The sequence below is a fragment of the Halichoerus grypus genome, chromosome 5, assembly GCF_964656455.1.
Source record: "Halichoerus grypus chromosome 5, mHalGry1.hap1.1, whole genome shotgun sequence".
NCBI lineage: Eukaryota > Metazoa > Chordata > Mammalia > Carnivora > Phocidae > Halichoerus > Halichoerus grypus.
The window spans coordinates 148344202-148371834 of NC_135716.1; the positions used below are offsets into that span (position 1 = coordinate 148344202).

Consider the following 27633-nt stretch of genomic DNA (forward strand, 5'->3'; position numbering starts at 1 on the left):
GGTGTTCAAAAAACTTTAGTTTCCTCCTTTTCAAGTCCCAGCTGTCTCACCCAAAGTGACAGAGAAAATCACTTAACTTTCCTGGGACACAGTTTTCTGAACCTCTAACCCTGGATGTTGACAGCTTAGGCAGGGTGCAGTTTGGGCCCGAGGCTCCAGCCTCCAGCCTCCCTGCCTGTTTTGCTTCATAGCATTTCTGCTGGTGTGCATAGGCTCTGGCACTATTATGATTATGGTTTCTCCCAACAAACATCATATTTACAAACCACAAATAACAAAGCACAAGATGCCGGAAGAGCTCTGGCATGTTAATTAAGAACAATAGCAGAAGCAGCTGGGCAGAAAATACCAACGAGTCTGAAGCAGAGTCTCTGTTGACAAGAGACTGCGCAATATTGTACATTAATTGGGGATGTGGGTAAACATTTGCCAGCAGCTTGCCCCCCAGTGCATTGGAAGACAGACAGCAGGCTGGGCCCTCCCCACCGCCTTGCCTGCCCATCTGCCCAGAACCCAAGAGATACCAGTACAGCCACTTTGCTCTGGGTTCCGTATAAGCAGAGAGGATTCTGGTGGTTGATGTGTCTCCTTAATGACCCCCCTGGGCCTACCAGGTTTCCATCTGGATACAGTCGAAGATGAAGATAGTGTTCCTCCTTCAGCTCTCCAGCCTGCTTGTGACACTAGGCTCCCAGGGCCCTCATCCCCCTTGACTAGGAGAAGACAGTGGAGCCATCTCATTAGGTGTGGCTTGAGTTGAGCAGAGGACAAGATTGCCAGCCTCAGGTGCTGTATTCTCTGCGGACCACAGGCCCAGAGTCCCTGTATCTCATGTAGCAGACTACCCAGCCTCCCATCACACACACTCAGACCTGTCCATTTATCTGTGTGTCTGTCCATCCTTAGTTATTCACATACACGGTAGCCATCATTGAACACCTGCTCTGTGCTGGACACTGCTAATTGTATATTTTTTTCTCATTTAATCCTCACATCAGTCCTGCATGGTTGATATTAACTCCAAAGCCAGAAAGCTAATAGCCAACACAGCTATGATTTAAACCGGAATCTTTTTTTTTTTTTTTTAAGATTTTATTTATTTATTTGAGAGGGACAGCAGGGGTAGGGGGAGAGAGAGAGAGAGAGAGCATGAGCAGGGGGAGGGGGCAGAGGCAGAGGGAGAAGCAGACTCCCTGCTGAGCAGGGAGCCCAACGCAGAGCTCGACCCTGGGACCATGACCTGGGCCGAAGGCAGACGCTTAACCGACTGAGGCACCCCAGGCGCCCCTTAAACCGGAATCTTTCTGGTTCCAAAGCCCACTGTCGCTTCCACTAAATTAGTATTTCTCAACTTTTTAAAATTCATACTCCCTGCTGATAAATAGGAAAACTGTTTCTTTCTCTCACTCTCAGATTCATAAATCCTCCATCCCTGCCCCTGGCCTAGGAGTCATAAATCTACTTTAGGATTCCTATATGACTAGCATTTCCCAACTGAGCCAAGATTTGGTCTAGCTTTACTCCTTATAGTTCATACTATTAAATAATGATTTTTTTAATTTCTAAAATAGAAAGTCTTATTATGGCATTGACTATTTTTTCAAACTAAATATCCTCCCCCTCCACCGACAAGGAGATTGTGATACACCTTCCTAGGGAGACTCTTCCTCAGGGGAGGATATTCATCTTTGGGCATGGTAGAGTAGGCATTGTCCAGTTTACTACAGGAAGGTTTAGCCAGAAAATCAGCCCCAAGGACTTAGCTCTCTTCCTACCAAGCAGAAAAGTGCCCCCATGCTGTCAGGAGTTAATGAAGCAGAGGTCCCCAGAATGCCAATCAGTTGTTTAGCCAGTACCCTTTCCTAAGGGGCTTGCGTTCTGTGGGTCAAGCTGTGCTGTGCAGGAGGCACGGATCTCCCACCTGCCCAGGAAGAGGTCCAGGCTCCTGAAGCCGTGCCTGCCTGTGGTCACATGCTAGTTCTTCCACTAATCTATGAGCCGTGACCTCTCTGAGCCCTGGTGTCCTCGGTTCTAAGATGGAAATCGCACCACATACGTCCCGGGTTTATTGTGAGCATCTAATAAGATGATAGATTCGGACATGCTGAGGCCACTGCGTAGCAGGCTGAGAGGCAGCGTGCACAGGGAGGACCCGAACGCCATGAGGAGATTGTTCCAATCTTTTAAATGTGTTTTCTTTCTTTTTAGGTAACCCAGCTGGACCCAAATAAATCACTATTGGAGGTAAAGTTGTTCCCTCAAGAAACCCTTTTCCTTGAAGCAAAAGAGTAAACATGGCCCAGCAGTGGAACCAGCCGTTCCTTGACAAGCCCGAGGCCTGCGTCAAGAGAAGGGCTCCTCGCCAACCACCTACACGCTCGTCTCACTCAACTCCATGTCACACTTCTGCCTCTTGCAAGATTGCTGGAAAAAAGTAATAATAAACATAGCTACTTAAAATTTCCCATCCACGAGTATATGTTCCCAATCCTCATAGAAAATTACAACTCTGCAGCCCTCCCTTATCCCCTTCACCTCGCCCTTATTCAATGACTAATGCACTGTTCAAGTGTGAGTGACCACGAAGTAGAATTTTTACCTCTCCAGTGCCCACCGTTTCCCCACACTGTCTAGGACAGTTCTGTCTGCCCTGGGACACCAGGATGCCATGTATTTGATACGTCTCATTGAGCCAGGGCTCATACACCTCTGCCTTTTTATTTTCACAACTGGATTTCTACTTTGTCACCTAATTTTAAAAGGCATGGGGAAAAAAGTCAAATGGGACTTCTCAGCATGGAGATTAAACATTGTTGTAGGAAAAAAAGCATATCATTTTTGTTGGTACTTTCTGACTTATTTACTAAGATGTGAGGTTGTGTTTGAGGACTGCATTTGACATATATGCAAGATACTTATTTTAAACTGCAGCTGCCTTGGGTCTCCAGGTTCCATCTAGGAGGTATCTGCTCTTCCAGTGCAGCGTGGAAAACTGTTGAAGCGCATTATGTGAATGTTGAGATAGTGTGAAGAGGACCAGACCAGGACTTTGGTATCTGGCCCAGATGCAAGAAGCTGCTGTTTGCATTTGGGCAGTTTGCATTTGGGCAGTTCGAACCTCATAGATACCAGCTCCCACAGAGCTGGTCCATCAGTGTACACCGAACACAGTTCTCTCCTGCTTTTCTCTCCCTCTGCTCCATCGTGTGTTGGGACCTTGTTACTTCGTATTTTAAGCACCTTGTCTATCACCAAAATCTGATCAGTCACCCCATGGACTCTGAGCCCTGCTATAAAACCTTGCTCCACTATTTCATTCTTTTAACGTTTCAGTATTAGATATTAGATTTGCATTTCAAATGAAAGATCTCATGGCTGAAAATTCTGACCTCATATATTTAAGAGAGCAAACTTGGGGGCTCAGCTCAGAAGACATGTGTTGCCTGAACCTACATATAATAATTTGGGAATGATTTAGTAAATATAGATTTTTGCTAATCTGTGGATTTGGGGTTTGAAGTTTAGTTCATGGAAGCACTGTTGATGCCTTCACAGCCAATGATTTCTTTTTAGTCTTGGAATATTTCTCCATATCTGTTTTTATGTCACCTGTGGTCTCTATCCCAGGGTTTGGGATTCTGATTTTGACATTTTGTATTTGTCCAAAGTACAGTCTAAGTGCTGGGTTTTTCCCCTGGCCCAATTCAAGGGGTTCTCCGAAGACTCTAACCGAAGCCTAAGATATGGCTGGTCCTTTTCCCTCTGCCTGGAAGTGGGTATTGGCCAGGAAAATTCCTCCTGTGTCTTTTCTCTGGTGCTCTGACCAGGGACCTCCCTGAACACTCTCTCGTAAGAGATGTGTTCCTAAAAGATAGTGCTACATCTGCTTAGAGTCAGGCCTTCTCTGCTCCAGAGGTCTCCCAGGGAGGCTGAAAGGAAAAGAGACCCACTATGGGGGGAATTCAGCTCTACTCCTACCTTCCTTTTTTTTTTTTTGTCCACACCTACCTTCCTAACCTGGTGGACCCAAAGACAGTCATTTCCAATGCTACAGATGCACTAGGGCACCAATTCTTCTTTTTCCAGGTAGACCTTAGCTGCCATGCAGAAGCTATAGCCCTGAACTCAGGCCATACTCAGGAACAGTAGCAAGAGTGTGGGTGGGAGTTGGAGAGACGGGACTCTGAATTTACTTTCATGGTTAACCTGTTCCATCTGATTTGGGTTTGGTTTCATCATACTGTTCTGCCCTGTCAGCTTCATTTCTGTATTCTAGTGATAGAGACTTTACTCTGAAACTGATTTCATAAAAGTTATTAAATGCTTCTTGAACGTGTATGAAGTTTACACACCCTTTTTCAACCCTGTCTTGAGAGATTCTCCTAGTTCAGTCTCATGAAATCCTATCCTATAGGCCCCCATTGCTGGGAAAGGCCTCAGCTAATTGTCACTGTTCACTCACATCATTCTGGTCTACTGAGCTCCAGAACCGGAGGCCAAAGCAGTTTTGGGCTTTTTTTTATAAGCACAACATTAAAGGGACTTGCATAAAGTTAGGTTCCAAGAAAAACATCAAGTAACTTGCTATCACAAGAGGAGAAGTTATTAAGTAACTTCTGCTATCACAGAAATAGCAATGTCCTTTCGCAATTCTTCCTCCTGCCCTTAAACTTCCTTGGGCTTTACATCCCAGCTGCCAGATGCAGTGAGTCAATCAGAACATGGGCTCCGTGTTCTTCTGCCCAGCTGTTTACAGTGAAGTTCCAGGACTCCCTGTCATCCTCACTTCCATTCCAGCTCATTCCTCTGTGTTCCTTGGATTATCAGTTGTATGTTTGGAGCATTAGTTGGAAGATTTAAGGAAGTATTGACAATTTCCCACAGACCCTGAGAAGGTGTAGTTTGGAGAGGTTTCTGGTTCGAAATGTTGCCATGCTCTGGCACCACTAGCTTTATGGGACACACAGGTGTTCATCTCTGAATTAAGCATCCAAAGTCTGAATTGGATGAGAACATCTTTTATGGAATCTTTCTTTTTTTAATGTAGGAGAATAGGATTTAGGCTTTTATAAGTTTTATTTGGTGACATTAGAAACGTAAGTTTGCATTTGCATTAAAATTGCTACTCCCAAAGCTACACATACTGACCTGAGTATGCTGGTCAAAGGGATGGGTTTTAAAGATGTTGCTGAGCTCTGACAGATTTCCCCAAAAGCACAGAAGTTCTTCATTTGGATAGGGGAGCGGGTCTTCATTGTCTCCATGAGCAGCATCACTGATGAACACACTTCCGCCATCCCTCCCAGCTCCCCATCCACCCAGTCCCGGGTCCCACAGATGGATGGGACGTGGAATCCTAAATTCAGTTCAGGAGTAATCACATACACATCACACTTCACAATCTGTGTGACCCTTTCACCTGCATTATCTCATTTGATCTTTTTAAAAATTCTTGGAGGGAGATCTCTCTCTCTCTCCTTTCTTTTGCTCTCATTTCTCGTTCCCTCTCCTTTCTCTTTTTTTCTCTCTCTCTCTCATTTCTCTTCTCTCTCTCTCTCTCTCACATACACACACACACACAGACTTTAGTGTCTTCCAGTTTGAACCTTGGTTCTGCCACTTTATAGCTATGTGACCTTAAGGTGAGTAACCTCTCTGAACCTCAGTGTCTTGATAACATTCAGGTAGCATTTTGCAGTTTCCCACACCCTCTACACTCATCATCCCAGACCACTGCAGTGCGGGCTCAAAGGGCAGTGCTTGCCTAAGTCACACAGAATGTCAGGACAAGAGTCTGGACTCAAGCCCTAGGCTCTGATTTTCAGGTTCACAGCTCTTCTATAAAGAATCTCTAAATTTCATGTCCAAGAATGGGTCTTGGCATCCCCCACAATTGTGTATAAGAAGCTAAATGTAATTTTCTGGAAGGGAAAATCTGTATGCATCAGATTCTCAGTGGGCAATATTGATGCCAGAAAATTCAGAACCACCATTTACATCATGCAAACACCATCAGACTATTTGGGAAGTTGAATCTGCCCATTCTTTTCACAAGCCACATTTTTATCTAAATGAAAGCTGCAACCCCCAAAGTGGGGGAGGGTGGAGATACAACAGTTGGGCTTCCTTGCCTTGAACCTCTGTCTGCATTCAGTGCTTCTCTCTCATCTCAAATAATCTGCTTTGGAAGATGACCCCTAACAACTGCCATGGCCTTACAGCTCCTCCCTGCTGTATTTTGAAAGTGTGGTCTGAAAGGAAATACCAATAAAAGAGACTTGCTCTCCAGTCTTCATTCTGTTAACTCTTAGTTTGCACACTGTTAGTTGTGGTTCTCAGTTTTGAGAGGTGATATAATGTGTGGCCGAGAGCATGGTCTCTGGAGCCATGTTGCCTGGGTCCAAGCCGCTCCTGCACTTACTAGTAGTGTGCCCTCAGGAAGTCACTTCACCTTCTTGTGCCTCCACATTTGGGCTATAAAATGGAAATAATTACAGTACTTGGTTGATAAGGTTGTGAAGATTAAATGAACTAACATTTAACAATTAGTTAACAGGTAAAGCAGTTAGCTATCATCTGGTCTACAAACTCACACAGGATTACAAAAGGAAAGGAGAGTGGGTGATGATAATGACAAGTGGCAGTTTATGGGGGAGGACACAGGAAATGTGAAAAGCAGATGCAAGAAGTCCAAGAATACTGCTCTGGGGCCCTCCAGGGAAGGTTAAAGAGCCTTGCACAGTATCACTGTTACTGGTGTCAGAGGCTAAGCCTGGGGCATCATGGGAAGGAGGGAAGAGGAGACCTAACTTGCTGAGCACTTAGGATGTGCCCAGTACTGTGCTCAGAACATTACATACATTACCTCGTGTAACCCCACAACAACCCTGTCGAATGGGTGATCTTGACCCCATTTTGAAGCAACAGGCTCAAAGAGGTAAAGTGTGACTTGCCCAAGCTCCACAGCTAATAAAGAGCAGAACAGAGTTTGAGACCCAGACCTTTGACTCTAAAGCTCCTGCTGTTTATGTCAATGCAGTACCACCTTCAGGAAAAGTATGCCCTTTTACCAAAGCATTTCCAATAATCACAATAATATTTTTTAACTGTTGGTGGATACAAAAATGGGTAAAGCCCCATTTCCATAGAGAATTCAGCTCTCCAAAATGACTCATTCCCCAAGATGTCAGGGGCCAGGTTTTAAGCAATGCCTTTTATTTTTAAGCACATGCAACATTTTAAGAAGGATCCTGCAGCTTCTACCTCTTGGACATCTCCAAAGTCCATTCCTTGCTCCTTCACCCATTATCCCATGGGCATTTCTTCCGTCAGACCTTTGTTGTCTCTCACCTGGGCTATAAAACCACATCCTAATTGATCTCCCTTTCTCCAGTCCCTCTCTTCGAGACCAGTCTCCACGAAGCTGCCAGAAAGAGCTTTCTAAAACCCCTGCCTCAATATGCCACACCCATGCCTTCATACCCTCAGAGGCTTACCATTGCCCTCCAAATAAAATCCAAACTCAGCTTGCATTTAAAACTCCTGTCATCTGGCCCCTACCTCCCTTCCCATCTACCTCCAGCCATGCCCTCAACACACATCCAGAGTCACCTGCAGTCTTCTGAAAACATCAGCTTTGTATCACCTCTGGCCTTGGACACTATCCCCTTTGTCGCCACCAGACTCCTGCCACCTCTCTATCCTTCGCTTTCAGTTTAGACTTCATTTCCTCCAAAATGGTTTCCCTGACCATTGCTACAGCCTCCCCACACCCTCCAAGTTAGGCGAGAATGTTTGGCCCTGTGCTGCCCTTTCCGTACATAGCGCTGGACCACTCTGAATCATAACTCTGAACTTGTATGTTCTTCCTGCCCCCACCCCAGACTGTGAGCCCTCCAAAGGGTCTAAGTCACTTCTTATCCTCAAGGCCTAGCAAAATGACTAGTACGTAGTAAGCACACAGGAAATTTTGACTTTGTTAACTGAGTTTCAACAAAGAAATGATGTCTGTGTGCAGGTGGTGACTTCATCTCTAACACCTTGCTCATCAGGGAACATTGTGAGGACAGAGACCAGGTCATAATCACCTGTTTATTTCAAGCCAGCCCAGGGTCAGCACGTAGCAGTCATGCACCCAGTGGTTACTGAAGCAGTTAGTTAATTGGAGCTGGAACAAACCAACTGGAGCTGCTGAGAAGAGACAAAGGGTAAAGGAATTCCTGTTGAGTACCCTGGTAAGCCCTGCACAGTGTCGCCCCCTCGCCATTCTCAGAAGTATTCCGCCAGGTCGCTACTGCTAATATCCTCATATTACAGTTAGGGGAACTGAGGCTCAGAGAAATGACGTCACTGTCCAGAGACACACAGCTAGTAGAGAGGAGCTGAGAATCCACTCTGGATCTGAGCCCGACGCTCACGCCTGCTCTGTTTCCCCTTATCGATGAGCCCCATCCCCGGCCCCAGCCCTGAGCTGCTTTAGTAGCTGTAACTTCTAAGCCACAGGTGAGCGTAGAATAAAAATCCCCACACACTTTCAAGGATACTGCACGCCCCTAGTTTTCTTCCACTCCTCTGAAAAATCCCCCTGTGTCTCCTCTGCAGAGTTTTCCTGCTCTGCTTGCCTGTGAAATGTCAGCAGCCCTGAATTCCTTCCTCTGCCCTCTGCTCTTCTCAAACTGTCCTTAGATAGGAGGCAATTTGTGCTTCGAGACTCAGCTCAGATTTTGCCTAAGGTATAAACCCCACGAGGGTAAGGTCTGTGTCAATCTGATCTGTTGTTTTATCCTTCCACACAGACCTGGCACTGTATATAGTGCTTGATAAATATTGAACATTTATATCATGTTTATTGAATGCCAGGCACTAAGTACTTCACTCCTCACAACAACCCTGTGAAGTAGGAGCTATTAATATCCCCACTTCATTGGTGAGCAAACTGAGACACAAGAGATTAGGTAATTTGCCCAAGGTCACACAGCTAGTAAACCAAGGAGCCAGGATTCAAACACAGGTGTTTTGGCTCCAGAGTTCAGGCTATTACCACTTCACTCCACTACCCCTCCTCCAGAAAGCCTCATGGAACCCCAGGGCCAGGTTAGGGGCCTCTTCTAATCCCTGTGTTTGCCCCTAGCAGAGCACTTATCCTATTATTGTGATTATTTGCTCAGAAGTCTCCCTCTGTGGACCGTGACAGGTCTGGCCCCTGGGTCTGGCACAGGGCACAGACAGTAAATGTTATATGAATGAATGAACTACAAAACTACCCTATGAGATGGAACATACTATCCTGCTTCATACATTGATAAACTGAGGCTTAGAGAGGTTCAATCATTTGCCCAAAGTCTCATAACAACTATATAACATATCCTGTCTATCTCCAAAGCAAATCTTTTTTTTCCATCATGCATTTTCATTAGACCTGCATTTATTTCATTTCTTTTAAGATTTTATTTATTTATCTGAGAGAGAGTGCATGCACACACGCGCCAAAGAGGCAGAGCATGAGCAGGGGGGAGGGTCAGAAGGAAGAGGGAGAAACAGACTCCCTGCTGAGCAGGGAGCCTGACTCAGGACCCATCCCAGGACTCTGGGATCGTGGCCTGAGCAGAAGGCAGACGCTCAACTGACTGAGCCACCCAGGCACCCATTAGACCTGCATTTAGTTGAAGTTCTGTTTAAGTGCCCTTTGCCTTATGGAGATAGCGTCAGTTTTGACTCCATCTATTCATCATTTAGGCTTTTTGTTAAACACTGGATTCTCAGCCTCTACCCTTGTCCCAGAATCTCCAGGCTGGGATGGGGCCACCAATTCCAGGACAATGTGGTCAACACTAGAGAAGTTCCAGGAGCCATGGGAACCCAGAGAAGGCCCCCAGTTTGAGCAGTTGGATAGACTTCTGGGAGAGATGAACACCACCTAGTGGCTGTGGCCAGAGTCCATTCTGTAATAAATGGCACTACCCAAGCCTGACAATCTGAGATCTGAGAGTTAGAAAATGTAGGCATCCTACAGGATCAAAATGAAGACTGCCTCTCCGGGGTGAGGTCTCCAGGCCCCTAGAAATGTTATCTGCCTTACTTGGGCACACATTGGTAACACTGGCATAGTATTTTTCTGAAGAGTTGACAACAAGGAGAGTCTTACTGAAACTTCTCTGTGTTTGGGGGAGTCTAGTGGAAACACATGTAAAGGAAATCAGGTTTGGAGGCCAGGAATTTTGCTATATTTCCAGAGGTGAGTGCCAAGGTCCCAGCTGGATGGAGCATCCCACATACATATCGTCATTTTCCTACCTGGATCTGCATGGTCCTTTTCTCATTTCAGAGCATTTCCAAATATAGCAGGTCTACCTCTCCTCATTCTACAGATGGAGCAACTGAGACCCAGAGCAGTGAAATGACTTGACCAAGGCTCCATTCTGGCATGCCTTCAACCACACCAAGCATCACTGAAGAACTAGCTTGTGCAGTATCACCTACATGCCTCAGGTTCTTGATATTAAAAAAAAAAAAAAAAACAGCGCATTTTATGAGTTTTTTTACATGCTATGGGAGGTCATGGACACAAAAGGAAAGACTGTGTTCTCTGGTATAAAAGTGGTACTGTGCCATGGGGGCAAAGAACCCAGCCCCTGCCTTTGCGGAGTCCCACAAGGAACCAGCAGGGCTATGGTGTGCCCAAAATAGTGGAGGCCCTGAGGAGACAGGTGGGGTTGCTTCCAGAAGCTGGGGATGGGCTCTGGGCTGTAATGCTCCTTTCTTACTGGCACAATTTCACTTTATGCTTTATAGCAAACATGTTCTGATTAATGGAGCCCCTGGAAAGGGTGGTGGGAGTGAGCAAGGTGACCTAAGGAGGGAGATGGCCCTGAGTCCCTCTGGGACCTTGAGCACCCCAGGCCTGCCAGAAGGTCTCTAAACCACTACAATCCATCAGAATTCTGATTCTGGAGGGAGTTTTCAGATTATGGTTCAAGTTACCTCCTGTCATCAGCTCCCAGCTCCCCAGTCATTTTTCTAAAGGAGGCAAAAGGATACTGAGAAGGGACCAGTTTTCCACTCTGGAATAAGGCAAAGAGAAGAATTCATTCATTCAGCAACTGGCTAACAAATAATGATATCCAATATACCTTGAGTGTTTACTACACATCAGACACTGAGAAGGATTTTCTGTGAATTGTGTTATTGAATCCTCACAATGACCCCATGAAAGTATTCTTTTTACTTCCATCTTACATAGGAGGGAATGTGACAAATGCAGGACTCCACCCTAGGTCAGTTTTCATACTGACAGCCCTGCTCAGCCAGGCCCTGTGACCAAGGGTGCTAAGGATACATGAAGGATGGTGGGAGACTCCTGACCAGCAGTGAAAGCACAGTTCTGACAGGCGAAGGGGGGTTGTACATGCTCAGAAGGGAGTGAAGTAGCCCCCAAGAAAAGAGGCTCCCAACACCAAAGGAAGGGCTGCCTTCATCCTCCTACACCTGTCCCTAGGGGTCAGTTTTGAGAACTAGGGGTAAGGAATGTGGCCTCAACTCCACCTGCTAATCTCCAACCAGTCTCTTCTACAGATGCAAAGAACAGTTCTCATCCCTCTCCCACCTAGCTGTATGACCCTGGGAAAGTCACTTCCTCTCCATGCCTCAGTTCCTCTGATATGAATTGGGCATGAAGATGGGTGTGTGTGTGGCTTCAGAGAGGGCAAAATGCAGAGGCACTTAGAGAGCTTGCAGCATTGGCATCTGCCTACTGTGGCTCTGACAAGAAACAGTAGAGCATCCTGAGTGCTGGGTCCTAAATGGTGAGCAGAAGTGTTCCAGGTAACTGTCTGGCCTGGGCCTGGGCACCCGGAGGAGGCATCTCTGCATCTGTGCTGCTGCAAGCCTGGAGTCTGAACCACCCACTGGGGTTAAAAAGAAAAAGAAAAAAAAGCCCATTTGTCAGCCAGCTTCCCCACCCTCACACGGGACCCGGCCAGGAAAGAGAGTTAACATGTTGGGCTCCTGCCCAACCAGTATCCGGCCCTGAGCCAGTCAAGCAGCTTGGAACTCACCCACCATACACAGCCTGGAAGGAGACTGCACAGTCCCAGCAGGAAATGGGGGGTAGAGGGAGTAGAAGGTGTGTGTAGGGGAGGATGTAAGTCAGAGTAGAACTCTTTGAGGGAAAGACACCAAAGACGCCAAAGGGTGAGTGTGTGTGTGTGTGCGCGCGGCCTGAGCGGATGGATTAGGTCTCTCCCTCCTAGCCCCATCTCCCCCTTTTATCTTCATTTTGGTCTGTGATCTGGGGTTTATAGGCTGGGCGTATGGGGCTGGGGACCCCCGATGCGCACTTCAAGAACGGGTAGGCACTGCACTCAAGCCGAGTCTGATCCGGCCCAAGAGCCTCGCCCTGATGCCCTTCATCTTCACATTCTCCTCTCCCCACATGCGGTGGCCTGGCCGCCGCTGTCCTCCAAGCAATCTGATTCCAGCGGGGAGACGACTCATCCATGGTCACACAGCGCTGCGAAGGCTCTGAGTCTGGGTGGCACGTTGCCCCGGGGGCTGATTTCTGGAATCGCTGTTTCCAAAGGCCCTCTTCTGAGGTGGAGACCATGAGAAGGAAGGTCCAAAGAAGACCACCTTGCGTGTGCACATCGTCCTCAAAGCCCTAGGAGAGCCTGCAAATCACTTGGGCCTTTGCCCCATTTCCTATGTGCACAATCGCCCCTCCCTTTCTTCCTCAGCCTAGTCAATTCCAGATCCTTCCAAACTCAGCTACCGGAGACTGTGAGAACTCATTTAAAATGGGTCAGAAAGGAGGCCAATCTCAAAATAAATATACTATGATCAGTAACTTTCTTATAACCAGTTAGATGTTGGGAAAAGACGGATGAAAAGATTCTGTTCACAATAGACACATAAAATACCAAAGATTATGCTTAAGAAACAACTATAGGAACAAAATGACAAAATTTACAAAGGGACATAAAAGTCATAAATAAATGAAAGTCACACTGTGTCCTAGATGGAAATATCCCATATTGTGAAGATATATAATCTCCCTCAAAATACTTTCTAAAGGCAGTTAAATAAAATTTCCAAAGGGTTTTAAATTTTTACTTTCCCTTTGGAACCAGCTTTAAAAATTCTAAAATATTTTTTCAGAAGACTCTCTTTCCAAAATAGCCAAGAGAATTTTGAAAAAGAAGAATCAGGAATCAGAAAGATGCTTGCCTTCCCAGACATTGCAGAACTACAATAAATTTTGAGTGAAGCTGGTGCAAAAGTAAATCATTCCTTAGAAGAGAAAGTGTTGAAATGACCTAACACCATCTGAGAATTTAGTATATAGCATATGGTCAGTGGGGGAAAGGGTGGATCATTAAGTAGTGCTGTGATAACTGGCTAATCATTTGGGGAAAAATTAAGTTACAAACTTCCTTCACACCTTCCACCAAAATTAATTTCAAATGAACTAAAGATTTAAATGTGAATAATGAAAATATAGGCGAATGCTCTCAGAAAGTTGGATTTAAAAAACCCTTGGTAGGTATGATACTGTAAATCGAATCTATAAAGAAAAAATGACAGATTTGGTTACATAAAATTGTTTAAAACTGCAGTATAACAACAAAACTGGGTGAAACCAAAAAAAGGAGAAATGCAGCATATGTTACAGATAAGAGGATGCTACTGTCTTTAATATATAAACAGCTATTACAAATTAAGGAAAGGAGAAACTTTATGAGAGAAAAAAACAAAGAATATACACAGATTTAAAAAAAAAACACGAGTGACTAACACATAAAGAAGAAACTAAGGAATAAGTAAGGAAATGCAAATTACAATGACAAAAGATTCTTTTTTTCCTGCCTGAATTGGCAAAGAATAAAAAGATCAGCAAGATGCACTACTGTTAGTGTGCTCGTTGACACAACCTTTCCTGAGGGCTATTTGACAAGCAGCTATCAAAAGCCTTAAAAAAAAAAAAAAGCCTCTGACCAATCAATCTTATTTCTAGGAATTTATCCTAAGGAAATAATTAGGCAAATTCACAAAGAATGTTCATTGTAGTAATGTTTATTGTAGCAAAAACTGGAAACAAGCAAAATACCTCTCAATGGAAAACTGGCTAAATAAAGGTACAACCATACATGGAAATATTAAGCAATTTTTAAAGTTTATGTAGATATATTGATTAATATGAAAAAAATGTTTATCGGGTTTTATGTAAAAACGCAAGTAACAAAAAGCATATTTTTGTAAAGGTATGTACACAGAAAAAAAATTCCAAACATACTTTGCTGAGCTGTCTAAAATGTTTTATAATGTTTTATCAGAACAAGCAATAATAATGTTTCCACTTGGGAAACTTAACGTCTCACCTCAGGGATCCCATTCTTCAGGAAGTCTCCTTTGACCCTCCTTTCCCCACTCCCACCTCAACCCTGTTTCTCACTGTGAGGTCACTGGTGGGTGACTGTGTCCCTGGTTGGTCAACGAGCACTTTAAGGGGCCATCACAGTTGATTAATCTTCGGGCCTCAGGGTCTGGCACTTACTAGGTGCTCAACATGAATGAAATTAATGAAAGACCCCTTCTCTCGCGTTTTCGTGAATGATCTATCAATTGAATGGTATCGAACTGATCCTACCCGACTGGAACTGAAGATGAGAAGGAAAAATGCCTGGGTGGGAGTGGGATCTAGGTTCCCATCTTCCTCGAAGCTCAGCAGCACTGTGACCTCGGGTAAGTTACGTCGCCTCGCTGAACCTCGGAGGACTTGTCCCTAAAAAACGTGGAACATCACACCTCCCCAAGGACTGGGTACCAAGCAACGGAGCACACACCAAGCATTTAGCAGGGTAGTGGTATGCATTAGGCGCTCAAAAATAGAAGCAAATAGTTGGGCAATGAACATTACTCTCAGCGCGTTTGTTCCAGGCTCAGATGCACCCAACCAGAAGGTTGTGGAGACAGGAAGCCTGGCGACACTGGGCGGTCGCCGCTCCCGCACGCGCCCTGCGGACTCCCGGGCTTGATCCAAAGGAGCGCTGCGGCCCGGCTCAGGGGCTCCGCGTTGGGGGCTCCCGCCGGGCTCTCAGCTCCGGTGCCCTCGCTCCCCCGCCTTCAGGTGGCTCCCTGGCCCACTCTCCCCTGGGGAGTCAAAGGCCCGAGGAGAGGCTGAGCACCAGCAGGTCCCGCGGGCCCCAGAGGGTGAGAGTGAGGAGAAGGGCCATCCGTCCGCCGCGCCCAGCCGGAGGCCGCGCCTGGAACCGTGCACAACTTGGGCCTTGGGTAGGGGTCTCCCCTGGTACCCCTAGTTTCGAATTCTCCTCTGTCCCGTACTGCTTGTGAGATGGGGGACCAGTCACCTCACCTCTCTGAGTCTGTTTTCTCACCTGTCAAGTGGAATAATAGGACTTGCCTCGCAGAATGTGGCGCGACTTAAGACCCTGCAGGGAAAGCGCGAGGCGCAGGGCCCCTCGCAGGAAGAGCGCCGAGAAGTCAAGCGCCAGGATGGCAGAGGTCTATCTGGCTGCAGAACTGTGCCTGGGCCCCTGGGCCTGGTCTAGGCCGTATCCGTGGCTTTGACCCCGTCAAAGGGCCATTTTAGCGGGCTCGGGGGCGGGGACAGCAAACCAGGCTGCGCTTCTCTGTCCACCCAGGGGTGCACGCGGCTGAGTCTAACGTGGCTCGAGAGCTGATCCGGAGGAAAATGTTGTCGTGGTCTGTCTGTGTGTGTACAGATGTGAGTGTATCCACACGCGTGTTCGTGCGTCTGTGGTTGCGCGGGAAACAGCGTTATGGGTCGGCCTGCGTAGACTCCTTCTCCCAAAGGCACCTTCCCCCTTTTCTTCGCGCCCCATTCCGGGTAAAGAGTTTCAGCCAAACTAACGGAATCTGGAGCGGCCAAGGGAGGGCTGGGGACAGGAGGGGCGATTCCGTCCCGGAGCCACTGGTTTGGGGATAATTACTTTTAATGTCAGAAAGATTTAGTTTAATATCATCTCTATTAGGCTGCCGGGAGGGTAATTAAACGGGACGCGCCGCAGCCGGCAAACAGATGGCGTCTGCTTGCTCCGAGGCCGCGGGCAAACAGCGCAAAAGTCAATGCCTCTCGGGTCCCCCATCAGAGCCCCCGGCAATGTTCCTACTCAGCGCCACCGTGCTGCACCCCCAACCCCCTACCGCACCCTCAGCCCCCAACTCCAGCCTCACCCCGGGTCTCCACCGCGCCATCTCTTTGGACCCCACCCTTGCCCAGGCGGAGGTTGGGGCCGGCAGCGAACACGGGTGGAGGCGGGTTTTCGTGGTTGGGAGAGCTCATCCGGGACCCTCAGGCGCCCGCACAGCAAATGATTCTGAGCTAAGAAGAGATGCGGGAGGGAGTGTGTATGTGTGTGATCGTGTGAGGATAAGCTTTCTGCTCTCAGCCACCTCATTCGTCCCGGTGGTCTGGGTTTGTCCGCCTAGGGTCCAACTTCAGGGCCCTGGAATAGGGCTGGGCCCAGGGACAAGGGAAGGCACACGTGAGCATATGCTCCTGTCTAAGTGTTCAGTCACTGACCAGGGAGTCTGTGGGCGTCTGAGTGTGAGGTCAAGTACTAAGTGGAAATTCTAGGATGAGGGCATGATGATGAGAGCCCTGTGAATTCAATCAGACTTTCTGACCGGGTCCTCTTGGGTGGGAAGACAGCGTCAGAGGTATGTGCACCCTGTGGGTAGTCACTGCATGCAGGTGTGAGCACGTACCCAAGATTTTTGCAGAATGAGGCCCCACATGCGGGGGGTGTGCCCAGGTGTGAAGCCACACTCCGGTGCAGGAGGTGGAGGAGGTCGACCCGCTGCTTCGGTCTGGGCAGGTTTCCTCTACCGCTTCCAGCTGTGGAGCCACCCCGCTCTGGTCTGCCCCCCCTTGGGGACCTCAGTCCAAATCAGAACTAACCCCAGAGTGGCCTGTGGAGGTATGCGTGCAGTGACCTCCACCCAGGTCGGTTACTCTGCCTCCCTCTATCCATTGGGACACATTCACTCACATGAGCACCCCAACCTCCCAACCTCGGGTGCCCCAGAAGAAAGGTTGTATGTAGGTCCAGGACCTGTTGAGCTGGGAATGCAAGGAAAGAGGAGCCTGCTCTAGGAGTGGGCAGGTTTTCTCTGATTGGGCTAGGCTTCAGGATATGTCCTGGAGGTTCCTCACACACTAGTGGGAGAGCTTGGGGTTCTCAAGTCCTTGTGGCTGAACCCTTGTCTGCCCCCTGGTTCACTCCGCTGAAGTCCTGGAATCCCACAGTGGCCTGGCCTCAAGTGAGGAGTGCCTGGGCCACCACCCTCTAAAAGCTAGGCATATTCCTATTGTTCAATTTGTTTGGGGTTTAAAACAATTTCTGGAAAACCTTGTCCAATGTAGCTCTGGGGGAAGGCGCCCAGGGTGGTGCGGGATCCAGACGCAGCCCTCCCTCTCTCCCACACATCCTCCTGCCAGGGTGCAGTTAACTGAGAGATTTCCTTAACCTTATAACCTCAAGGTGTTGTAAGGTGCGGTCTGGGTCTTATACTCCTGCGGGACATATTATCCCAGACTCACTCCCTTACCTCACTCCACGTGGGAGACCGGCAGAGCTGACCCCTTGCTCTCTCCCAAATTCTTCTCAGGCTCCAGCGAGTGGAATTTTCTAAGAGCGAAGGGCCTGGTTTATGTTACCATCACAGACTCCACTCAGGGTGGGAGGGCGCTTGGGCGCCGGCCTGGTCAGCTTTCTGGAAGCTCTTTACCCGGCTCTTCCGCACACCACCCTCTCCCCTCTTTCCCTCCCTCCCTCAGCCTGGTCCTCCCAGACGGCATCCAGGAGGAACCCCGCAAGGCTCCGCGCTCTGAGGGGGGGACCCGCTTGTCTCGGCGCCTTCCTCCTCCAGTCGCCAGCCCCCAGGTTCAGAGGCTGGGCTGCCGGGGTGCGGCCCACGAGTTGTGCCAGGGGGAAGGGGCTGCGTCCCGAGGCCCCTGGGCCGAGTCTGCACGCCCAGTACCTCCGCGCCCCAGACGGCGCGGGCTAGAACCCCGTGGCCCTGAAAGTTCTAAAGAACATCACGGAAACGCATGGTTGGGAGTGGAGGGAGAGCAACGTTTTGGAAAACTCATTTTTTCCCATTAATTAAACAAATTTTCTTTACTCTGAAGGAAAGAGAGAAGTGGAGAATAAAAATGAGAGTGAGGGCACATTGGAACGAGGAAAAGACAGAAAGAAAGGGCACAGAGAATCACAGAGAAACCCAAGGCGACCCTGCCCGACGACTGCAGCATTAATTCCAGATGTTGCCATTCAAAAGGGAAACAAAATCCAAAACCTGTTACCTCCTCTGCAGATCGAACTGTTCCTCAGGGCCGTGACGTCAGTAGGGGAGAGGAAGGTGAAAGTTAAAACTACTCCTGGGGGTCGGTGGCGACCTTGTCTCAGGCCCGGAAGGACCGACAGACGGATGCGCGTCCTGCGTGCAAGAGGATCTGGGGAAACAGAGAGGTCACGTTTTACTTTCGTTTAAAAAAGAAAATTAAACTTTTTGTTAATTCGAAATAACACTGACAAAAAGAATCCCACCACCACGTAAAAGAAATCGAGGTGCTGCAGAAGTGAGGAGAGGAAAGAGCAAGAGGGGGCAAAGGGACGGAATTAGGGGGTGGGGAGAGGAAAGATGCGGAGCGCAAGGGACTCGGAGGGCTCCGACAGGAAGCGCAATCTCAGTTCTCTCCGGACTCCTCTTTAAAAACAAAAAATCCTCATAAACCACACTTACCCTTCTTGATGACTATCATATCGGGAATTTTAAAATGAAGGACCTGTGTTTTAAAGGCGGCAGGAGGAAAAAACAAAACAACAGCCCCCAACTAACCCAAACGCACCGGACTTGGGAGCACACCGTAACAGAGCCGGAAAGAGGCAGGAAAAATCCTCTTGGCATTTATGCCATATACCCTCTCCCTTCCCCACCCCCGAGTCCCCGTTCCACCCCCACCCCGACCGCGGTAATTGAATTGTCACCTGCCCCTATCCCGCCCCCGGCCACCAGGGCCACTTGGGAAACTCGGCCTTGCCAAGCGCCCCCGGCCAGTGAGAGCGGCGCAGCCAAGCCCGCGTCCCAGACGCGGAGGGGTTACACACGGCTACGTAGAGGCGCACCGGACACGGTAATTAGGCGCAATTCACACGCTCTAGGGCGCACGGAAACTACTTGTCACGGTATTTTCAACGCTCCTCCTAGCCTACTTTTCTCCACTCCTTCCCTGGCGCGCCCCTCCCCTCCCGAAGGCACTCAGTAGAGCTTTTGGAGTTTCGAATCTTTCGGACACTGTAGAATGCGGGGCTCCCCGGGCGCGGGCCCGGCCAATCAGAGCGCTGTCTGCCTCCCCTGGCCAATGGCAGGCGCCACATTGTTGTCCAATTCTGTCTAATGGAGCCCTAAGGAGCAACAATAGAGCAGGCGAGCGGCTCATTGAGAGTCTGGCAGCGCCGGGCAACTGGGGCGCGGCTGTGCGCAGCGTCCCGCGCGCTCCGCGAGGGGACGCCGCGCGGCGAGGGCCGGGTCGCGGGCTCCAGCCAGCCGGTCCCTAACCGGTCCCCTGGCTCGGATTTCCGACGGAAGGGTTGGACTGCGCAGCGTTCTGAGGGGGTCCGGAAGTTCGGACATGGTGACTGAAGGAGGGTGACGTGGTCAGATAAGGGACCAGGGGGCAGGGGGAAGAGGCCAAGAGCGCCAGCAACGCGAGCGGAGCTGGTAGGTGCGTGAAGCGCCAGCGGAGGAGGAGGATCCCGAGCCCAAGGCAGGTAGTTGAGGGACGCAGGGAGGGCAGGGGAGGCGGCCTGGCCTGAGGGCCCTGTTGACGAGGCCCGGGCCACGCTGGCCCTAGGGACTTCGCGGCCCAGGGACCTGAGGGAAGAGGCAGCTCAAATAGGGAAGGGATCTAGGATACTGGGGCGGAGACCCCAGGACTCTGGCCCGGGCTCTGGCGGGAACCCGGGGACCCAGAGGAGCCCGGGACCGAAGCTCGGGGCTGGGCCTGCTTGGGCCTTCTGGGGCCGCAGCACAGGTGAGACTCCATAGCCAGTTCCAGAGGCGACTCCCCTGCCTCGGTGCTGTCTCCTGGGCCGTCCAAGTCCCAGGAACCCAATTCCGAGCCCAGAACTCGAGAACCTGCACCCAAATAGGGTCCCGTGGGGGATCCCAGGATGGGGAGGGCGTGTCTGACGATTCTGTCCCTAAAGCCGGAGGGGAAGGGACAGCAGTGTGAGACGGTCAGGGAAAGGATCTCCCTCCAGGAATACCTAACTTTCCGCAAGATACCTTTTCCTTCCCGACTACTCTTCCAGACGACAGGGGTAAAAATCGTGCCACAGGTTTTACTCCACCCCCACCCACAACCTTTGCCTGCAGGGTTTTTTGTTTTGTTTTTTATTTTTTTCTCATGCACACCTCTCTCCCCCACGTGAACCCTGGGACCCAGACATCCATATCAGCTGTTTTTTGTTGTTTTCCTCACTCCTCAAGCTAACCTTCTGGCTGTGTTTGCCTGACCAAACAAAGTTTCTTGGGCTTAATTTTCTCTTTAACTCTCCCCACTCCTACTAAACTCATCACACTCATTTTTCTCCACCATTCTCTGGAGGCCCCGCACCATGAAACTTGTAGCCCCCACATTTCCACGGGTCCCTGGGGCCCCACGGCCTAACTTTGCTCCTGAGATGTTTGTTTTGTTATCTAGCCTTCACTCTATTCCTAGAGCTATTCTTTTCTGTCCCTGATTTTTCTAACTCTCCTGCTCCCACCAGCATAAAAACTTCAGACCCAGCCCCTGAACTCTATGCCTTGTGTGCTTTGATAGCTCTCTCCTTTTCACCTTTCCACAAAACTGAGCAGTTCGCCTCGAATTTTGTTTTGTTTTGTTTTGCTCTTGGTATCTAGTCTGACTGTTGAGTCAAAATTTTCTCTCTAATCCAAGTCCCATCAAACAGACATTTCTCTCTACCCGTCTCGCCCCAATTAAGTTGAACTTTGGGGGGATAATATTTTCCTTTCCAAACCCTCGTTATATCCACCTGAACCAGTGACTTTTCAAAATTTATGTCTTTTTTTTTTTTTTTTCCAGCGGAATCACCGATTCAAACGAAATCTTAGACCCAGCGCATAAATCAGATATAAGAAGAAGAGCTCTGGTGGGAATAGGGTGGGGGAGCTCGGCTTTACAAGGGGGATCCGAAGGTACCTCCTTCCAGCAATTTGGCAACCATTAGCCAAACTTCCGCGACTTTCCCTCCCTAAGCCTGATCTCCTCGAGGGTCCGCTGTAGCTTAGCACACCGTGCGCTCCTCACCGCAAGTCTCTTCCTTCTTCCCACCGTCTTCTACGCCAGGTCCTGCCATGGAGCTGCGCTCCGAGCTGCCTAGCGTGCCCGGCGCAGCAACGGCGGCGGCAACAGCGACAGGGCCGCCCGTGGCGTCTGTGGCGTCGGTGGCAGCGGCGGCGGCGGCGGCCGCGTCGCTACCGGTGAGCGTGGCGGGCGGCTTGCTAAGAGCGCCGCCGCTGTTGTTGCGGGCGGCGGAGAAGTACCCGCGGACCCCCAAGTGCGCGCGCTGCCGCAACCACGGCGTGGTGTCGGCGCTCAAGGGCCACAAACGCTACTGCCGCTGGAAGGACTGCCTGTGCGCCAAGTGCACGCTCATCGCCGAGCGCCAGCGCGTCATGGCGGCGCAGGTGGCGCTGCGCCGACAACAGGCGCAGGAGGAGAACGAGGCGCGCGAGCTACAGCTGCTCTACGGCACTGCCGAGGGCCTCGCGCTCGCCGCCGCCAACGGCATTATCCCGCCGCGACCTGCCTACGAGGTCTTCGGCTCCGTGTGCGCCGCCGACGGCGGGGGGCCGGGAGCGGGAGCGCCCGCGGGGACCGGAGGCGGCGCAGCGGGCGCGGGGAGCTCAGGTGAGCGCGCGGCCGGGCGGGGAGGAAAGGGAGCGGGGACCGGGCCTGGGGGCACGCGGCCCAGGGACTTGTCTTGGTACTGAAAGAGTGGAATCCCCTCTTCCAAACGCCCGACTGCTAAGAGTTCGCGGCGCACCCAGGCCCTGATCTGGGGCACAAACACATAAATTCTTTCTCCCCTTTCTGAAGAATTTGCCCTTCACCCCTTTCTCTCACCGCGGGCCCAAATGTAGACGCTGGAATCGTATCTCCTCTACCCAAACGCGGCCGGGTCCCACCTTCCCTGCTCACTTGGCTCGGTCTCCCCAGCGTGGAACCTTTAACCTTGGTTCTGCTCTTCTCCACTTGCCGTGGTTCCCTTTGCTCCTTCCCAGCTCTCTTCAGAAATCCGGCCCTCTCCCAGTCCTCCTCCCCCGCACCGCACCGCTTTCTCTGGGTGGCAGGGACACCTCTTTCCTTTCCCCGTGTGATTCCTTTTCTCCAGTTCCTAATGCTCCCCGGACAACCGCACGCTGCGCCTGCTCCTTCTTTCTAGCTTGTTTCCCCACTTGTCCCCGTTTTCTCAAGAGTAGGCGCTCTCTCGCTTCCCTCGATCCCCACTCTTCTAACCCCCTACTCCCCGTCTGGCCCCACCCTCCTCTTCAAGAATTTCTCGCCTTTTTCTAGGGAGGGAAGAAATTAAGGCTGAGGCCATTGCGGGCCCTCTCAGCCCTCATCTTGGGAGTAAAGAACTTCTTAGGTTTTAATTTTGGAAAGGGTTGATTAGAAATAGGGGCTCTATTTTTGCCTGCAGAAATCCTTGGGATCTCTTAGATACCCAAGGTGCCTTCCCTAACAAGCTATGTTGCCCAGGGCCAGAGGGTGCCCAGGGCAGGGTTCGCTCTTGGAATGATGGATGTGGAGTGGGGTCCTCTATACAGTAGGTGGTATAGGTGGAAGTTATATTGTCTCCTGCTTGAACTCTGGGCCAGGCCACTTTGCCGGGTCAGGGACCGGCTAGGAAGGAGGATAAGGGTGGAGGTGTTGGGGCACAGATGTGGAAGAGGGGAACTGGACATTGAATTTACAGGGCACAGGTGGTTGGGGTTCTGGTACAGAAAGAGTGCGCCCTGGGGGGTAGGGGAAGTGAGACAGAACTGTAGGGGCTCAGAGAGTAAGGAATGCCGGAGAAAAAAGGAGGGGGCGCCGGAGTCCAGTGAATGAGGGTCGTCAGGTTCAGGAAACTGCGGTCCAAAGGGCTGATGTGCTGAGGGTGCCGTCACCTCCCCGCCCCTAATCACGCCTCACATCCCCTTTTCTCCCCTCCTAGAGGCCAAGTTACAGAAGTTTGACCTGTTCCCCAAGACGCTGCTTCAGACCGGCCGCCCCGGCAGCCCGCAGCCGCCACCGGGGAAGCCCTTATCACCCGACGGCGCGGACTCGGGGCCCGGGACATCTTCTCCGGAGGTGCGGCCGGGCTCGGGCTCGGAGAACGGCGACGGCGAGTCCTTCTCGGGGTCGCCCCTGGCCCGGGCCTCCAAGGAGGCAGGTGGGAGCTGCCCGGGCAGTGCAGGCCCGGGAGGCGGTGGCGAGGAGGACAGCCCGGGCTCCGCCAGCCCTTTGGGCTCCGAATCCGGTTCCGAGGCCGACAAAGAAGAGGCAGAGGCCGCTCCCGCTCCCGGGCTGGGGGGGGGCCCGGGTCCACGGCAGCGGACGCCGCTGGACATCTTGACGCGCGTCTTCCCGGGCCACCGGCGAGGCGTCCTGGAGCTGGTGTTGCAGGGTTGCGGCGGCGACGTGGTGCAGGCCATCGAGCAGGTGCTGAACCACCACCGCGGGGGCTTGGCAGCCGGCCTCGGCCCCACCGTGCCCCCTGATAAGGCCGCAGTAGGTGCAGTAGCAGCTGCGGACGACGCGTGGCCGGGCCGCGTCGACGCCGCCGCTGCCGGGGGGCCGGGGCTGCCCGCGCCGCTGCAGGCCGGCCCCGCCGCTCCTCCGCACCACAGACCTTTGCTGGCCGGCGCCATGGCGCCTGGGGCGCTGGGCTCGCTGAGCAGCCGCTCGGCATTCTCACCACTGCAGCCCAACGCCAGTCACTTCGGCGCCGACGCAGGCGCCTACCCGCTGGGTGCGCCGCTCGGCCTCAGCCCCCTGCGCCTGGCCTATTCGGCGGCAGCGGCGCACAGCCGTGGCCTGGCCTTCATGGCTCCCTACTCGACCGCCGGCCTGGTGCCCACACTCGGCTTCCGCCCGCCCATGGACTACGCCTTCAGCGACCTCATGCGCGACCGCTCGGCCGCCGCTGCTGCGGTGCACAAGGAGCCCACCTACGGCGGCGGCCTGTACGGGCCTATGGTCAACGGCGCCCCTGAGAAGCAGTAGGGCCAGGGGCCCGGCAGCCGGGCCGCCCCCAAACGGGGACCCCAGGCTTGATCCCGCGGGCCGCCGGTCCTTCTTTGCCCGGGGCGCTCTGTGCGCCCCGGCTGGGGTGTTCTCGCTCAAAGGTGATTTTCGGTTTTGTTTTGGAAGGTGGGCAGAGAGCTGAGCAAAGGGGGAGCAACTACAGATGCAGGTGTTCTCAGAGAGGGTGCGTGGTCCTGATCCTCATCCTCTGGCCACCTCCCCAAGGCTCCTCCAGCCCTTCAAAAGGCCGGGAATTCTTGAGAATTCAGAGGCTGCGGCCGCCGCACACGCTCCTGCCTCTCCTTTTCCTGTGCTCATCCCACCCGCCCGCTCTCCAGTGGATGGCAGGATAGTCCGAGAGTCTGTCTTCTGTGTCTCCCTCTCCTTATTAAAATTTTTAAAAAAATATTCGCTCTAACAAATATAAATTTAGGATGTATAAATCTCTTGACACTGAGTTGAGTCTTTGGGACACACATATATATATATCGATATCAATTGTAAAAAAAAAAAGGAAACAAGTTCTAAGGTGCACTTTCCTCGTTGCGGTATTTGTCGCTCTCTGTTGCTTATGCCAATAAGCATGGGTTTCCTTGGTGCAGTGTGAGTTTTTATATATGTATAAATCTATATATAATCTATACATATATATATACAAGCCAGTGTATAATGTTATAAAATGGAATTCTAAGTTATTAATTGTAATCTGTAGGTGACCTCGGTATTAACGTGAAAAATATTCAAAAACAAGCAAAAAAAAAGGACAAAATGGAAAAAAGTAGACTATGCGCGCATTGTACTTATCAGGTTTTATAGATTAAATATATTGTAAACTCGGGACAAATCCTGCCCACCCGCCCCTCTTGCCTGCGGCCGATCTCTCCCTAAGATGCGGTCAAGGTGCGCACTGAAGCAGGAACAGAGCAACGAGTGACTGAGCCAGAACCGCCCGCCCGAGAGCCCATCCCCGCCTCCCGGGACTCGCCAAACCCCCGGCCCGAAGGGACGGCAGCGGGAAACGCTGCTGCAGAGAATGGCTCACTTTGTGCTTTCCTTTGCATAGACATGAGCTAGAAATAAATGTTATTTTCTAAGAAAACAGCACCGGATCCCGTCCTGCTCCTCGGTAGGCCGGATTGAAAAGGTCTTGAATTCGCGTTCGGGCCCACGGTGCCAGCTAGACTTCAGTCCGGCTGGTGTCCGACCCTCGGGGTGCGGAGCCGGAAAACTTTCTCTGGCGTCGGGAAAGGCCCCGCCGACGGGAGTGGCGCGCGGCTCAGAGCCCCGCGAGGAGCGGTGCCCCCTGCGCCTCTGGGACCGCGCGTCCTTCCCACTCCGGTTTTGGGCGCGCGGGCGCGACGGGTCGCCTTGCCAGTGCTCAGGATCCCTGGATTTGGGGCAGAGCCTCTTACGGAATCCCGAGAGGCTGGAGGCCGGATTTCGGTTCTCCCCGGGCCTCAGATTTGGACACAGCCGGGGTCGCACAATGCGCGCTTCCCTTCTCAAAGAGGTTTGGAACCCAGGTGACAGAGGCGGCGGCTGGGGAGGGAGAGCTGCGACCCTTCTCCCACGAAGGCTCGTGGCCTGGGAGTTATTTTGGGGTGGTGGGGGTGGTGGGGCGCTGCCCTCGCCAAGAGACAGGGTGATCCGAAAGTGGCTGTGAGGATGCGCCTTCCAGCCAGACCTCGCTCAGCACCCTAGTTACCTTCCCTCCTCACGCCGGGCTGAGCACAATAGTGGCTCCCCCGCCGACCCCCTCCTCCAACCGCCCCGGGCCTGCTCCGCTCCCTGCAGGGTGACTCCCCCTCTCCGGGAAACAGGGTGCTCCCTCCCCTAGTCTGGGCCCGGCGACATCCCAAGGTAAACTTCTGGGGCCGGCTCAAGTTCCGCCAGGCGGTGAAACTTAATAGCAGGACAAGAAAACGGTTTAATAAAGAAGGGCTTTAATAGGGAACTAATTTGATTGAGTTGCCTAATTCCACTTTAATTGGAAAGGGGTTTGGCTGTTTGGTTATAAAGTGCGAGGGTGACAACGAGATGGAGGTGGGGGAAGAAGGAGCGAGAGAAGAAAGATGGGGGGCAGCAGAAGGGGCGAAAAAGGGAACGAAGGTAGGAAGGAAAGAAGAGGGAGAGAGGAGAAAGAAGAGGGAAGAGTTACTAGAAAAAAAGAGGAAGGCTAGAGAAGCGCGGGAGCTTTTAGAAGTGTGAACTTTCTTGCCCTTCACGCTGCTCTCTCAAGCCTCCCATGTCCTCCTCCTACTCCAGGTTTTTGGAAGCCTCAGGTCCTCTCTTAGTCCAGGTTCCAGCCACCGCCTTTCTGGCCTCTGCCTTCATCCCCATTCAAGGTGAATTTAAGATCGCTCTGGGTCTCTTGGTTTCAGGAGGGACCTATACTGAGTCTGCCGGAGCTCCTTGTTTCCTGCTGGTGCTCAAGCCAGACCCCAGGGGTTGGCTTGGGGGCCCACATTATCCACTCTTGAGAACATCCGGAGCTTCAACGATTTCAAGATTAGTATTTTAGTTCATCCTCACAGGAAACCCGGAATAATCCGGTGAATTGTTTATTAATGGGTCCATTTTACAAAGGAGGAAACTGAGGTCCAGAGTGGTTTATAGACCCATCCAACCAATCCGGGGACTCTGGACCTCTTTTCCTCTGCCCTGTCAGGGTGAACCTCCTCCTCTCCTGGAGCGGTCTCTCCTGGCTGAAGGTGGGGGCTCTGTAGATCCCCCCATGTACTCCTGTGGCTCAGAGAGGGGAAGCACCTTGCCTCAGCTCCAGGTGGCCAGCCGCTTTGGCTGAGCTCAGAATGATTCGTGAGTGGTGAAACCTTGAGAGGGTGGAATAGTGGGGTTCCCAGGTTCCTCTCATCCCTGGCCCTGTGAGTCTTGGTGGCCCAGACCTGGGGATGGAACCCCAGGGCTGTAAGTCACAACCTTGACACCTGGCGAAGGGCTGCACCCATGCATGCCCCTGACCCCACTGCCTACTGAGCAGTCAGGAAGACAGGCGCAGAAACTGACAGTGACAGGCCCAGGGCTGTACGTTCAGGTTCTGCGGAGTCAGACTCGGAACCCAGGACGCTCAAGCCAGTTTGTTAGGTGGCAGTGGTGGGAGCGGGGCTGGGCCAGTAGGCGCCTCTGCAGCAGGTGGGAGGAGGGTGGGGCCTGGGCTCTGCTGAGTTCCCCACTGGGAGGATCACTGGGATCCCAGTCATGGGAGGCAGCAGCAGCCCCACCTCTTCTTTGTGGGGAGGAGAAGGTGGGATGAGAGTTTCCTCCTGACCTCTACA

At 51.4% G+C, this 27633-nt stretch overlaps 2 protein-coding genes and 1 long non-coding RNA gene across 9 annotated transcripts in view; 2 read left to right on the top strand and 1 right to left on the bottom strand.

Annotated features, from left to right (window-relative positions):
- FAF1 (Fas associated factor 1) overlaps positions 1-2830 on the top strand; it is a 503750-nt gene extending 500920 nt beyond the window's left edge. For 2 of the 5 annotated variants that reach the window (XM_078073166.1, XM_078073169.1), the window contains one exon: positions 2209-2271. Coding sequence is in view for 2 of the 5 variants with exons in the window: in XM_078073167.1 (XP_077929293.1) it covers positions 2209-2292 (84 nt within the window). In the remaining 3 variants the exon portion in view is untranslated. Of the gene's footprint in view, positions 1-2208 lie in introns of all 5 variants that reach the window. The other 3 variants (XM_078073167.1, XM_078073170.1, XM_078073171.1) reach the window with 2 other exon arrangements.
- Positions 2831-14038: 11208 nt separating this feature from the next.
- LOC118555147 (uncharacterized) lies at positions 14039-19264 on the bottom strand. 2 transcript variants are annotated; one of them, XR_004926823.2, is made up of 5 exons: positions 19029-19264; positions 18344-18493; positions 17587-17666; positions 16210-16357; positions 14039-15946 (listed from the first exon to the last, which is right to left on the bottom strand). It is a non-coding gene; the product is annotated as an uncharacterized LOC118555147 (long non-coding RNA). The 2 variants fall into 2 exon arrangements; XR_004926824.2 differs by lacking the exon at positions 17587-17666.
- Positions 19265-19474: 210 nt separating this feature from the next.
- On the top strand, positions 19475-25215 carry DMRTA2 (DMRT like family A2). 2 transcript variants are annotated; one of them, XM_036123041.2, is made up of 3 exons: positions 19475-19811; positions 21131-21958; positions 23268-25215. In XM_036123041.2, the coding sequence occupies exons 2-3, from the start codon at positions 21403-21405 to the stop codon at positions 24317-24319; spliced, it is 1608 nt and encodes a 535-aa protein (XP_035978934.2). In that variant the 5' UTR covers positions 19475-19811; positions 21131-21402; the 3' UTR covers positions 24320-25215. The 2 variants fall into 2 exon arrangements, with proteins under 2 accessions (XP_035978934.2, XP_077929298.1); XM_078073172.1 differs by having other exon boundaries at positions 19475-19765.
- The last annotated feature ends 2418 nt before the right edge of the window (positions 25216-27633 follow it).

What these genes read in the sequence shown, in the direction of transcription:
- DMRTA2 (XM_036123041.2), top strand. Translation starts at nt 21,403, where the DNA reads ATGGAGCTGCGCTCCGAGCTGCCTAGCGTGCCCGGCGCAGCAACGGCG. An exon ending in AGCGGGCGCGGGGAGCTCAG is followed by an intron (nt 21,959 to 23,267) that starts GTGAGCGCGCGG and finishes CTCCCCTCCTAG; the next exon opens with AGGCCAAGTTACAGAAGTTT.